The sequence below is a fragment of the Falco biarmicus genome, chromosome 8 (assembly GCF_023638135.1).
Source record: "Falco biarmicus isolate bFalBia1 chromosome 8, bFalBia1.pri, whole genome shotgun sequence".
Classification (NCBI taxonomy): domain Eukaryota; kingdom Metazoa; phylum Chordata; class Aves; order Falconiformes; family Falconidae; genus Falco; species Falco biarmicus.
The window spans coordinates 5,437,199-5,449,869 of record NC_079295.1 but is presented as its reverse complement, the minus strand read 5'-3'; the positions used below and the strand labels follow the sequence as shown (position 1 = coordinate 5,449,869).

At 43.3% G+C, this 12,671-nt stretch overlaps 2 protein-coding genes across 9 annotated transcripts in view; one reads left to right on the top strand and one right to left on the bottom strand.

Moving 5' to 3' along the window:
• Positions 1-718: 718 nt before the first annotated feature.
• Positions 719-7,318, bottom strand: ORMDL1 (ORMDL sphingolipid biosynthesis regulator 1). 5 transcript variants are annotated; one of them, XM_056350473.1, is made up of 5 exons: positions 7,184-7,305; positions 6,286-6,411; positions 5,465-5,645; positions 2,942-3,093; positions 719-1,455 (listed from the first exon to the last, which is right to left on the bottom strand). In XM_056350473.1, the coding sequence occupies exons 3-5, from the start codon at positions 5,636-5,638 to the stop codon at positions 1,320-1,322; spliced, it is 462 nt and encodes a 153-aa protein (XP_056206448.1). In that variant the 5' UTR covers positions 5,639-5,645; positions 6,286-6,411; positions 7,184-7,305; the 3' UTR covers positions 719-1,319. The 5 variants fall into 5 exon arrangements, with proteins under 5 accessions (XP_056206448.1, XP_056206451.1, XP_056206450.1 ...); XM_056350476.1 differs by lacking the exon at positions 6,286-6,411 and having other exon boundaries at positions 7,184-7,318; XM_056350475.1 differs by lacking the exon at positions 7,184-7,305 and having other exon boundaries at positions 719-1,499; positions 6,286-7,142.
• PMS1 (PMS1 homolog 1, mismatch repair system component) overlaps positions 7,257-12,671 on the top strand; it is a 47,486-nt gene continuing 42,071 nt past the window's right edge. The window contains exons 1-2 of one of the 4 annotated variants that reach the window (XM_056350461.1): positions 7,257-7,374; positions 10,153-10,306. In XM_056350461.1, the coding sequence (XP_056206436.1) occupies positions 10,175-10,306 (132 nt within the window). In that variant the 5' untranslated portion in view covers positions 7,257-7,374; positions 10,153-10,174. Of the gene's footprint in view, positions 7,375-7,443; positions 7,573-8,456; positions 8,673-10,152; positions 10,307-12,671 lie in introns of those variants that run through there. The other 3 variants (XM_056350459.1, XM_056350458.1, XM_056350457.1) reach the window with 3 other exon arrangements.

The following is a 12,671-nucleotide window of genomic DNA, read 5'->3' as shown; positions in this document are numbered from 1 at the left end:
TTATTATTATTATTATTTTTATTATTAATTTTTTCCTGCTCACTGGCTGTCACTGCAACCAAAATGCAAACCAAGTCTTAAACGGTGGCTTCTGTTAAATCTGAACCGGTTTTGGCTGGCAGACATATAGTAAACCTCAAAATTAATCTTTTTTTCCAAGAACTCAGTGCTCAGAGCTATAGATGTACCTCCCTCTAGTTCCAGAGTCGATCATATACAAGATTACTCTGTATTACACAGCACCCCTAAACCACAGCATTCCTCCACATTTCCAAGACATGCAAATTATCTATACCTTTTTTCTGCAAAAGCATACAGTTAGTCCATGTGATGTGCCTACTCACCTATGTCTAGTTCATCTTCTATTCTAATTTACGACCTACACAGAGTTTCTCTTACGTGTTCTGACAGTGTTGCTCTATAACAGAGCTGCTTCTACGACAGCAGCAACCCTTTCCCCCACCATTACAAGACTCTTAACTACTGAAAAACAACCCATCGGTCAAGTATCAGAGGAAACAGTCAAAAATCCACACCTTAAAAGAAATCTCAGTTCTTCAGAATGTCACATCTACATACAGAAAAGTCAGTATCCTGGTAAGCAAAATGAAATAAACACAACAGCAGCGACTTGTAAAAGCGTACATAAACTGAGCTATCAAGTTGATGTAGAAATCCCCTGAGCTGGCAGTTAAGGACTTTCTTCGGTCTTTGTGACAAAATAAAAAAAAAAATAATAAATCACAAGAACAGGTAAGGCATGAAGCATACCTTCAGTTTATGCTACCTGTCACAGTATTTACCGTGAGACAAACTTTTACAATGCAATAACAAGCACAACCACCTACAATCCATACAGCAGAAACTAGCTACTTAATCTAAGACGGCGGCCTCGCCAGCCCTTGGCATCCAGGATCCTGGATTTATACGTAAAGTTATTGTTTGCGTTACTGTTGACTGGGTATTTGTGAAACGCTGCTCTCCATCTCAGCTGTTTGCACCTGCCTTGCAAGTCACTTGCGTCAGCCAGGCACAGACACAGTCTTCGTGGGGATTACACTTTAGAGCTGGGCCTGCCCAGTTGTTCATGGAAATCTTTCTTCTAGAGGTTTCCAATTCACATTTAAGTATTTGAAGGCATCTTCTTATAAACCCAGCTTCCATCCCAGACAATGCTGCAGGAAGCAGGAGCTGTATCTCAGGTGTAAAAGCATCTCTCATTGAATACGATTAGATACACGGCACAGCAGACTACTCTCTTCCTTCTCCTGGGGAGCAGCAGTAGCCACATCAGGGGTGCTCTGTGCCAGACCTTCTGCTCAATATTTATTGATGCCAAAGATTCGAACGCCATGCAACTGTGGCAGCTTGGGGATAAGCACGGTCAGAAGAGAGGTTGTGTTGAGGATAAAGTGTGTTGGATCATACTTTGTGTAGAAACTTGCCAGAAAGTACCTGCAAGGCAAAAAGGGAGCAAGCTGAGCTGATGACACCCTTGTCTAAAAAAGAAACAAAGAAAGCATAGCTGAAAAAAGTGCTTTAGTCATCAGTGATATTTTACTGGTTAACAACCCATCTATTCCTGTATTAAATATCTCACCTGAGGTTCTAGAACATCTACAGCAAAATCATGGACCAATTCTCTTCTTCCAGTACTTCTCAACGTGCTAAAAAGCAACTCACAGCTAGTATTCTCCTCCAGCACTCCTCCCCGCCCCTCAGGTTGGATTCTCTGACTTCTGCAGCTACAAGCCTGAATTATGATACAGGTTCTAAACAGTGTAAGATCTGTTACCAAAATACTTGCAGTTCTGCTATCCTAGCAAGCTCAGTGACTAAGCATTTGAATTTTTCTGTGCAAAAATCATTTATGCTGAGCACATCTGTGACTGGCGCGATTTTAAAGTGCTTCCCATCTGACAGATGTTTCCAGCCCATTTTTCTTTTAAGCTAGTCCACAACCTGTTCAGCTGCAAAATAAGGAAACGTGCCTCAGAAAATCCAATTCACTACAAACTTCTTTACACTTTGAGCCGATAATTTCATCCTGTTCTTTGCAAACACCAGTCACAGAAATGAGGCTATTGCATTGTTGGTTTGGGGTTTTTTCCCCAGCAAAACGGAGATGTTTTTTCAACTACTTATGCAATATTAGCGCACAAAGAGAACTGTAGCCAAATGTTACGAATCCAAAATTCTCACTGGAAAGCAAGAAGGTATCTTTGAAGACAGAGGACTGTTTTTGAGCATTATATGTATTTTTTCAGTTTCTATCCTCTGCGCACCAACTTTCTGAACACGATGCAGGATCCTCCCTCCCCCCACCATGCAAGTGGACACTTCCTTAGGGAAGAACAGAAAGACTTTCCAGAGCTGGCTATTAAATGCATATCTGATTTCCTTTAGTTACACAACCATACTTTTGTCAACAGAGACAGGTGGTGTAGAATTTCTCATCTATTTGCATAACTAGTGTAAAGAGAAGGCAATCTGTGCAAAGCAAGTGACACGCAAAATCCTGGACCCCCTTCAGTAAGGACTGCCACGCCCCTCCTAACTCACAAGCTGCAATTGTTTAATAAATGCTGCCACGACCGCAAGGCAATTAGTGTAGCTTGTCAATATTTATGACTTCCCAGTCTCTTGAAGAACTTCAAGAGTTAACAGTTCACAACATTTCTAATCTTTAAAACCTGCCCCATTAATAACTGTTTACGAACTTTGACTTCAGCATGTGAACCAGTGTCAAAAGCTGCAGGAGGGAAGACTGTTGATTATATAGCCTGTAAATATGTACTCCCTACCTCTGTGATGTAAGACCAAACAAGCAAAAAAAAAGAGACAAAATACTTTCAGAATGTAAATTACAACCCGTTTTGTTGCAGCTTTTGAAATAATGGGTTTATGACTCACTCAATCCAAAATACAGTTTCAAACTCACAGAATTATAGGAGAGATTGTGAAGAATTTTCTTGAAGACGTAAATTGTACTCCATAATCCAGTTGTTCCCAGTGTGTTAGTAGCCTAGCTTTCCCCTGATCAGGTGTTTCAAAAGGAGTTCCCTTTACTGCATGCAAAAACACATACATTCCCTGGGGAAAATAAAAAGTGAATACAGTGGTACTTTTAGCTGTACTTTTTTTTATAATTGTCACATTTTTCAATGCATTGTAAAGAGGGAGTAAATGAATTCTCACCCAGAATTGCTGCTAGCCTGTAATGACAAAGTATCAAAGAGGAAAGAAGAGACAAGAAGTGATTTGCCTGGGATTGTGCTGTCAGTGGCACAGTCAGAATTAAAGCCAAAGTCTATGTGACATCAGGCCACTGCCTTGTCTTCTACATTACGTGGCAAAAATGTGTGAAATCAACAGAATTTTATCAAGCGCTGTAACAAGTTTAGGGCTGCAGATTTGTATTACCACTTTCCTAACACAGTGTTAATTGAGTTATGAGATAGAGTCTGAGCAAAGCAAAAATCTGTCTACGGATCCTGGCAATATTACAAGAACTTCTGAAAGCTTTCTCAGCTCCCCACCAGCTTCATATACTCAGAAGCTGACGATCAGCAATCTGTTGAATACCATCAGTCCATCTCTTCACTGCTCCTCCTTAACCACACTGGACTTTATCTGTGATTTTTTCTGTTTGATGGGAGCATGCCATGTCTGGTCTGTTCCAAAAGATAAATTTGGACCCACTGATTTCACATAGGGCAGTCTGCCCTCTTCCAGTTTTAATAAACATTTGTTTTCTATCAAAGAGCACGCCAACACCAAGCAAGTGTCTCTATCATAAAATATCAAAGACATCCTTTTCTTTCTTTCAGGCTCTCTCTCATGCACATACAGAAATTGTTATAGAAAGCTTTAAATAGAAAAATCACATTTCTTCCGAATTCTTGTAAAAGAGGTGAAATTTCCGCAAGTCCCTTTATCTCTTCTTCCACTTCTTCTTGGAATATCCCCCTAACCAGAGGCCTATTAACCTAAGAGAATGAATTTGCTTGCCTAGTTCTTTGATTTGTGATGTTTGCATCATTTCAGTTTTAATAACTTAACCAAAAAGGCACTTTTGGGACAGATCCAATGTTTCCTACATATTCTATTTCACACTGTGATCTGCAGAAAGGACCACCAAAAATGCTTTCAAGGTCAGCTAAGAGTTTTCCATTAGTGGAAATCCAAGACTTTTTTTGTTTGTCTAACCATTCAAGCATTTGTTTCCAAAAAAGTACCATTTAAATGCTAAAATACCCAAAAGAGCAGTTTATACTCATCTTCTAGTGTTTGAGTAGAAAACTAGTTGCCAGTGCATGCTCTCATCCCTGTTGTCATTATAGCTGCTTGCAATGAATTTGGTAAGGCATTTGGGAAATATTTAGTAATACTTGTCTCTGCCAACATCTTCTGAAGTCAGGCATGTCTGATGCTGTCAAAGATAACCTACAAAATGCTCTAATGACGCTTATAATCCCCCTATTAGTTTTAAATCTATCTACAAAATTAAAAAGCTTAAACAAAACAAAAATTTTTACAGGATTCAAGACAACACTATCCAGCCTCAGCCTTTAAAGTGAACTATCATTTTCCTAAATAAGGAAGAAGCTATCTTTTTGTTACGACTCCTTTGCTCTTAGTCTTAGAAAGCTGAGGTAGCAAACCTCAAGTATGAGGTAAACTGCTGGATTACGGCCCTCTCGTCTTTAAGCTTGGCAGGACCAATATACATACTTGCATTACTTTAAATGATTACACCAAAATTATAGTATCCTGGGGAGTGGAGGAAGAAAGATTGTAAAGGTCTTCAGCTTCCAAATCCTTTTGCATACAGAAGTTACCGTGCAAATCACAACCCACTCAGTGACAAATGGTTTCAGGGCTTGGGTCAAGGTAGTCCAGTCGTTCTCACTGCTTTCAAGTAAGATCTTTCGTATGTCATGTCTAGTGACAAAGTTGTATGCTGAAGTAATTCTGAGCTAAAATCTATCTAGCTTGACCAGAAATCAAAGTGAGAAGAAAAATAACACAAATGTCTCTGTCCAAATACACAGGCAAAGTGCTGAAATTAAACATTTTGGGATACTAACAGATCTATGTAGAAACATTAGCAGATAATATCCGAGAACTAAAAATGTAAGGTATTTTATGGATTCAACGCAGCTCTCTAATAATATACAAAGCATTGTAAAAGCCTGTTTGCATCATGATTTTACGTTTGCTTAATTAAGTGCCTTTTAGAAGAATAGATAAACTATGTAAGGAGTATTTCACATCTCTTGTATTTAAACCCATAGTGATCATGTAAACAGCAAACTCATTTGTGGATAGGCCAAGCAGAGATGGTATTTTTACTAGCTGGATTTCATTATCCATACAGCCTGGCTATTTTTCTTTTCTCCTGCTACTAAAATTAACAAGTATGAAAAACTTCTAAAATTTTGTTACGAGAGAGGGTACTTACCAGGTTGTGAATGACATTTGTTAAAGTCCAGGCAACAGAGACACTAAAGAAAGGAATGCTGAGCAAGACAATGTGCAGCATGCCGACTCCCAGCGCATAGGTCAGCCACATTCCACGACTGTTCATCACCCGCGTGTTTGGATTTACCTCGCTGTGGGCAACTCCTACGTTCATTTTTACCCTATAAAACAGATCTGTTTGAAGACTGAGAGTACTGTTACAGGGAACTACTTAACACATTCAATTTTTTAATTTGGGAAAAGCCTGTTGTAAGTAAGCAGGTCTGGAAGGAACACACTGCATTAGCCAAGACATACCTCAAGATCGTCAAAGCATGGCTTACAGAGAAGTCAGTACACGGTGGCTGTGGGGAACTGTTTGTTTAAAAAAAGCCCAAATAATTGAAACCTACAAGCTTGCTACGGAAGGGACATTTGAAAACACAAACCATCAAGCTATGCTGTTAGAAGCTGAAGTTGCAAACTTGTAGGAAACCAAGCTTTGTAACTTTTGTCCTCTAAATCCTTCTCTCCAACCACAACAGTATCCACAGTTCTTTACCACTTCCCATATCAGACAATTTTCCTCCTGTTTCTGGCTCACGTAATGGCTAGTAAAGAATTCTGCATATACCAACTGCCCAGCCACCTACCACTAGAAAGAACGAACAAGGACTAAATTATAGAATCACAGAACAGAATCATTGAATCATTTAGGTCGGAAAAGACCTTTACAATCGAGTCTGACCGTTAACCTAACACTACCAGGTCCACCACTAAACCTTGTCCCTAAGTGCCACATCCACACCATCTTTTAAATACCTCCAGGGATGGTGAGTCAACCACTTCCCTATGCCTGCTTTGCTTGCGGCAGGGCGCAGATTTCGGGCTTCCCTCCTGTCCCCGTCTGTCAGTTTTCAGACAGAAATTTCCATCTTTCAAACCTGGCTGAAATTAGCGAATAGGTTGAAAAGCGTTAAGTGACAGACATACACGGAGAGACACGGAAGGATTTCACATCCCTGCGTTCCTCAGGAGATAGACGGAACTTACTGGAGGTGACACTCTCGTCCTGTTGTACTAGAATTTGTAACGATGGTTATAAAAGAACATATCTTTGCATACTTCATACTCACGTGATCTCTGAGAATATTTACGTTCATTATGGGACTGGGACGGAGACTTTTTAACTCCAGCCTGCCAAAGCACTGTTTAACCAAGCAAAACCAGCTTGCTCTTGGTAGGAAGTTTGTTTCTTATACTTGCTCAGCGCTGCAAGGCACTCTAACACCCAAATATTTTGCAATATGAACAGTAGGCTGCCGACTAGAAATAGATGCCACAAAGCTGAAACCAAACCCGCCGGTTTTAATCCATACTCGTCGCAAAGTGTTTCAAAAGGTGCGTGTGCAGGGCACACCTTACCTGGGGAGGGCGAGGCCAGCCTGCTCTGCCCCTGGGACGCAGCCCCGCTGGCGGGCGAGCACCTAGGCAGGCACACACCCCGGCATCGCCCACCGCCCCCTCCCCGGTTCCCCCCACGTTACTGCCTGGCCCGGCGGGCAGCCCCCTCGCCGCCAGGACACCGCCCGCCGCCCCCCGCAGAACCCGGCCAGCCGGGCCCCGCCGCTCGCCTCAGCGCCGTGCCCGGCGCCCCGCGGCCTGCTCCCCTGCGCCGGCCCCCGGCCCCCCGCCCTCCGCCTGCCGGGCGCGGCCCCACCTTCCCGGAGCCGCAGCGGCCGCCGAGCAGCAGCAGCGCAGCGCGGGCCGCGGGTAGAGCCCGCCGGCCGCCCGGTGGGCAGGGCTGCGGCGGCGGGGAGCGGAGCGGCGGGGAGGGGCCGGGCGGCCCGCACCGCCCACGGCAGCGGCGGTGGTGGTGGCGGCGGGAGCGGGGGCGGCGCGGAGGCGCAGGTAGCGCAGCCCGGGGCCCTGCGGCTGGCGGGAGGCGGAGCGGGGCGGCTCCCCGGCGGCTGCCCACCCGCCCCGGCAAAGCGCCGCCGCGGTGGGAACTGCTGCCGCCGCGGGGCCGGGGCCGGGGCCTAGGCCCGAGCCGGGGCCTGGCGCGGCGCGGCGCCCCGGGCTTTTCTTCGTGAAAAGCGGAACAGGGAGGTGCGGACGGTTGGTGCGGTTTGGGCGAGCCCCAGGGTGACCGCCTGCGGGTTCCGCCAGCGGCTCCTCTCCCCGTGTTACCGCAGCGGCTGCGGGTGGGCCGGGGGCTCCTGGGGTGGGTGTTTGCCGGAGCGCGGCCGGGGGCTGCGCCAGGGATCCCTGAGGGGCCGGCGGGGGGGCTGGGGCGGCGGTGTTCGCAGTTTACCTGATGGCAGGGGGTTACAGCCGTCCAGAGAGCCCCCCTCGCTGAGGCGCCCGGCTCTGCAGAGGGGGTGAAGAGATTGCATCAGTGATGGTGCTCAAACACAGGGAACACTGTGCCTTCCCTCTGAGCACGGCTTATAATACATCTGGTCGGTGACCAGTTGTAGTAGTAATGTGGCTTGAGCTGGAATATGTTTTTTTTTAGCTGAAAGTGTCAGGGTTTGGGTGTGTTTCCATCGGTATGAAGCACCAGTGCGGCTGGCCTGGCCACGCTTGGGTCCGGGCAGGCCCTGCCAGGAGCCGGGGCCCTTCCAGACCGCCTGTGGCCCTCACCCCTCATGGGGAACTGGTGTTTGGGACCTGCAGCGCATCTGTTGTAAGACCCTCCCATGCCTTAGTATCCTCTGATAAAAATATCCCACTCCCGTATGGCGCTTGTGAGTAAATCACGAAGCACTTGACACGGGAGTCCGGTAGGATGTGTGAGGAGGCCCGCCTCACCGAGAGCGCGTACACCATTGGCATGGATCTGGCTTCAACAACACGCCTCTTCCCTTGCTCCTCTTGTTTGTCAGTTTTGTTTGAAACTCATTTGTCAGGGCTTTTTACCAAAACATCTGAATGCCCAGTTCCTGTTGGAATGGAAATAACAAGGGGCAACCTCTGTTCTTAGGAAAGTTTTAATGCTGCTGCTTCTTCAAAACACTGTACCTCCCCCTCCAAGTAACCATGTTTTTGCTTCATCTTTAAATAGTGGCAGTCTTTAGAAGGATATCAAGGCAGAGAAGTGTCCTGTAATTGTTGTACCAGCCTCAAATACCTTGGAGGGTAGTTGTGCTCTGGTGTGTTGGCTGCAGTCCTGCACCGTGTCCCGACTGCGTCAGGAGGAAATCTGGGTTTGTTCCATTCCTCTGCACGTGCTCATATCCCTGGGATGGGTGCTGGGCGTGTGATCTGTGTGTGCTCCAGCGGGTAGCTCGGACTGAACCGATGGGGAAACCAGGATTGCTGGGACTGTCTGCCTTTAAATGTAAATAACATTACATAACAACCTAGTAAAAGAGTGCTGCTGTGGAGAGAAGAAACCGAGTCTGAACCGTTCTTGAGGTGTAAAGAGCTGTCTAGCAATGCTCTCTCTCCCCCCATTCTCATATGCGTGAAAAACTAGGGTTGAGTTCTTTGTGTCAGGCTACAAGGATGGACAGAGATTTTTTCTGGAGCTTGGTTAGTTGTGTGTACTTGGGTACTTAAATGGGAATGCATGCAAAAATTTGCAGATCCACTTACATTCTCTTCATGGTACAGTGTGTCTATAATGCCGCAGGAACTTTATAACTCTTTGTAAGTGTTTTCAGTGATAAAAAAAAAGAAATCCATTGGCGTATAATAATGAGGCTTCTTTGTTTTCTCGTGGAAGATACAGAGACGCAGAAACAAACTAACGTGCCTGAGGGGCACACAGTAAGTCAGATCAGAAAGGCAATAATTCAAAAGTTTCTTGGTTTTCTTTTGGTTTTAATTATTGCCAGTAGATTGCGTTGCCATTGAACATGACTTCTGCCTCAGCACCACTGTGCTTCCTCCTCACTTCCTTCCCAACTCCAAAACAGTTACCCTCAGGTTGTACTTCTTCCGTGAATTTGTGTGTACTCAGAATTATACATGCAACACAGCAGTGCTGAGCTGATAAATTTTAAATGTAGGGGGAAAAATTATGTGAGGAATTTGGAAAAAAACCCCAAACCACCACCACCAAACAACCCCCCCCCAAAAAAAAACCCCACAAAAATACCCCAACAACAGCAAACCAACCAATCAAAGAAACCAAAACAAAAAGTCCCACACAAAAAGCAAGTTAAGAAAAGAATAAAAACTTATGGGGTTTTTTTTGTAGTTTTCTTTTTTTTTTTTTGTTTGGTCAATGCTGGAATTAGACCTGATGCTGGGTAAATACTCTAGCTTGAAGATGTTTCTGAGTAGCACTCTGCATTACCAGCCTGTCCTCTGTTGTAATTGCACGATCAGATCCACATGTTGTAATAGTTTAGAGGAGATAACTACGTAAATGTGAAATGATACATTGTTTTGCTCAGTATATCCCTGAATTCTTAGATTACACTTCTAAGGAAAAACTTTATTTAAAATAAATGTTTTCTAGTCTAGACCTGTGTTCTGTTTCTTCCATACGTCAAACTCCCATTGACTGCAGAGGAAGCTGGGTCCTATTTTATCTTGAAATTTTGACTCTTCAGCTGTAATGTCCTTTTTTGCCTACATTTGAAAATTGCTGTGAAACACTTACTTAGAAATTTGTAATGTATTTAGTGTATTTGTAATGTGCCTTTTATGTTCTTTTTCTGTTACCTCTCTATGCAGCTTCTCTGAATCTTGTTCCACTATGAAACAGCTGTCGGCAGAGACTATTTGTCTCCTTTCAAGTTCTCAGGTGATTACATCTGTTGTCAGCGTGGTGAAGGAGCTGATAGAAAATTCCTTGGATGCCAGTGCCACAAATATTGATATTAAACTGGTAAGTCCTCTTTCTTTCTCTTACAAAGAACTGGATGTAAAAAAAAAAGGTGCAAGGAAAGTTGTTCCACTGCAAAGGTATTTTTTAGTCTATTGTTTGGAGAACAGAAGGATATTAATAATATTTATACATACATATTTTAACCTCTAATAAAAAGGATCCAAAGTCAGTTTCCATTGATGATTTTGAGGCCCCACTGAAACAGTAAGGCATATTTGTGCTTCTCTGCTATCTTGGGGAAAGAACTGCCAACTACTTCAATTCTCCTTTTCCTACTTATAAATCACTTTTTCTGACTAAGAGCTTGTTTTAAAAGATATTGGACTTAAGTTTCTCTGCTAGACTGGCATATTTAATGCTTATCACAATATATGGTCAGGAAGGTGAAAATGGAAACAATGGAAAAGGTTGATGGCCATGCTAGATATTGTTGTAATACAAATTACCACATGGTCCCTAATTAGCATGGTGAACTCTGGCTACTTTTAAAATTTTATTTTTATAAGATGTTAAAAAAAAGTTGGCATATCACTCAAGGACAGTTTCTGAAAAAAGAAAATACTGCTTACATAAAGAACTTGTGCTTTTTTCCCCACAAATTGGTAAAACAGCTAATTGATAGGCTTTTCTTGCTGCCGTGAGTATTTCTGGTTTTGCAGTATTTTTGTCAACAGCTGTGTAGTAGCACTATCTCCTACTAGTAAGAAAGAGTTGTTACAGTCTGTGTAAGTGGCTGTATCCAGAAGTGCATCCAGTTTCCTTTCTTGCCAATAACGGTGAATGTATAAGCTATTCTTAAACTGATAGACAAACATTCTTAATTAGGAGGGCAATTCAATTTTTGCTTGTTTCGCTGTCCATGTCACTTTTCTGAACGAGTCTCAAATGTTTTCCATCTGAGTATGGTTTCCTGCAGATGTCGAGGAACATGCTTATTTGTTATTTGCCTTAGGTGAGCTGAAGATACTCTGTCTTCACTATGGTCTGTGATGACCTCTGTCTTCTCAATATTTAGACTGTGTAGTATCTTTCTTCATAAGTAACTGCAAAGTGAGTAGTGTGTGCACAGTTCTGAGGCTAAGGGTATCAGAATCAGATGCTATGAACCAATCGATAACTGCAAGAAGTCAACAGAAAGTTTTAGAGCCTTCAAAAATTGTTAGAATAAACCTTGTCTCTTCTACTGGATTACAATACAGAGCCATGCAGATGGCCAGAGGAGAAAGCCCTCTAATCAGCGTGGGTTTCACAGTGCAGTAACCAGCTGTTTCCATAGTGAGAGGTCCCAAATCAATTAAAAAGAGAATTTTCAACCATTTCCAGTGCATGAGTCATAGGCACTGGTCTTACATCCTCTGTCAGTTCAGACCAATCGAAATGACAGTATGGCTAAAACAAGCAAACCCAGCTTTACACAGGTTGTCAGTGAGTAAACGAGTTTTGCTGATCTTCTGTGGGTACTAGGGAAGAAGAGAAAACCTGCACTTTGCACAACTATACACAGTAATACTGTAAAACAGTGGATTTTTTTCTGGGATTTTTTTATAAGAATATTTTTTATCAAAATACTATTTTTATTGCGTGAAATTTAAATAAGGTCAACCACATAATAGACCTCAGCAACCACATTGACTCCAGATGAGCTCAAAAGCATAACAGAGAGTGGAAAGTTTGACATTTCGTTTTACAGTTGATGTTTTTGCCTGAAACTTGCAGCATTTTCATTGTTTTATTTTATTCCAGGTGGATTAGGAAAACTAGCTGATTCATTCAGACCCAGTTTACCTAAACAAAGGCAGAAATGGCTTTTTTGGAGACAGACAGGAGTTAACCTGCAGGTGGAATGATGCTCAGGTAGAAACTGTGGCAGTAAGCAGTTGCAGTGGGAAACTTTGGCTGGTGTTTTTATTTATGTTAGCTGCAGTAGCTGATGTAAGTGAGTGGATTGCACTTTGTATGAACTAGCTTTTACACCACACCGGAAAAAACATCAGCCTGTATTTAGTTTTAGATAATGTGATACTACCTTAATTACAGCTGGAAGCCAGTCATCTGATTAAAAACTGACTGTGGCCTTTCTGTAAGGTGTTGAGTGCTATCTGTTTATTATTTGAACTTCAGCTTTGTTGCTTTTAGAAATACGAACGTGGTGCAGCTTGCCTTGTTGTCAGCAGCAGGGTCAACTGCCTCTGTGGCGTGTCTGTGCATTAAACATATATAGAATGATGGTTCTATTCTTGACATGGTGTCCTGGCTTCAGGTTAAAGTATGCTAAAGACCACTGATGCAGCAGTATAATTGCTTATATATAGATTAAGGAACTCCACAGGCATCAGTCTGTCAGTCTCCTTGATTTACCTCTAAC

Bases quoted from the DNA above. Each gene is read 5' to 3' on its own strand.
- ORMDL1 (XM_056350476.1), bottom strand. From the start codon at position 5,638: ATGAACGTAGGAGTTGCCCACAGCGAGGTAAATCCAAACACGCGGGTG. The intron at 3,094-5,464 runs GTAAGTACCCTC...TATTTTCCCCAG, and splicing joins CAAATGTCATTCACAACCTG to GGAATGTATGTGTTTTTGCA. The intron at 1,456-2,941 runs GTGAGTTTGAAA...TTTGCCTTGCAG, and splicing joins ACAATCTCTCCTATAATTCT to GTACTTTCTGGCAAGTTTCT.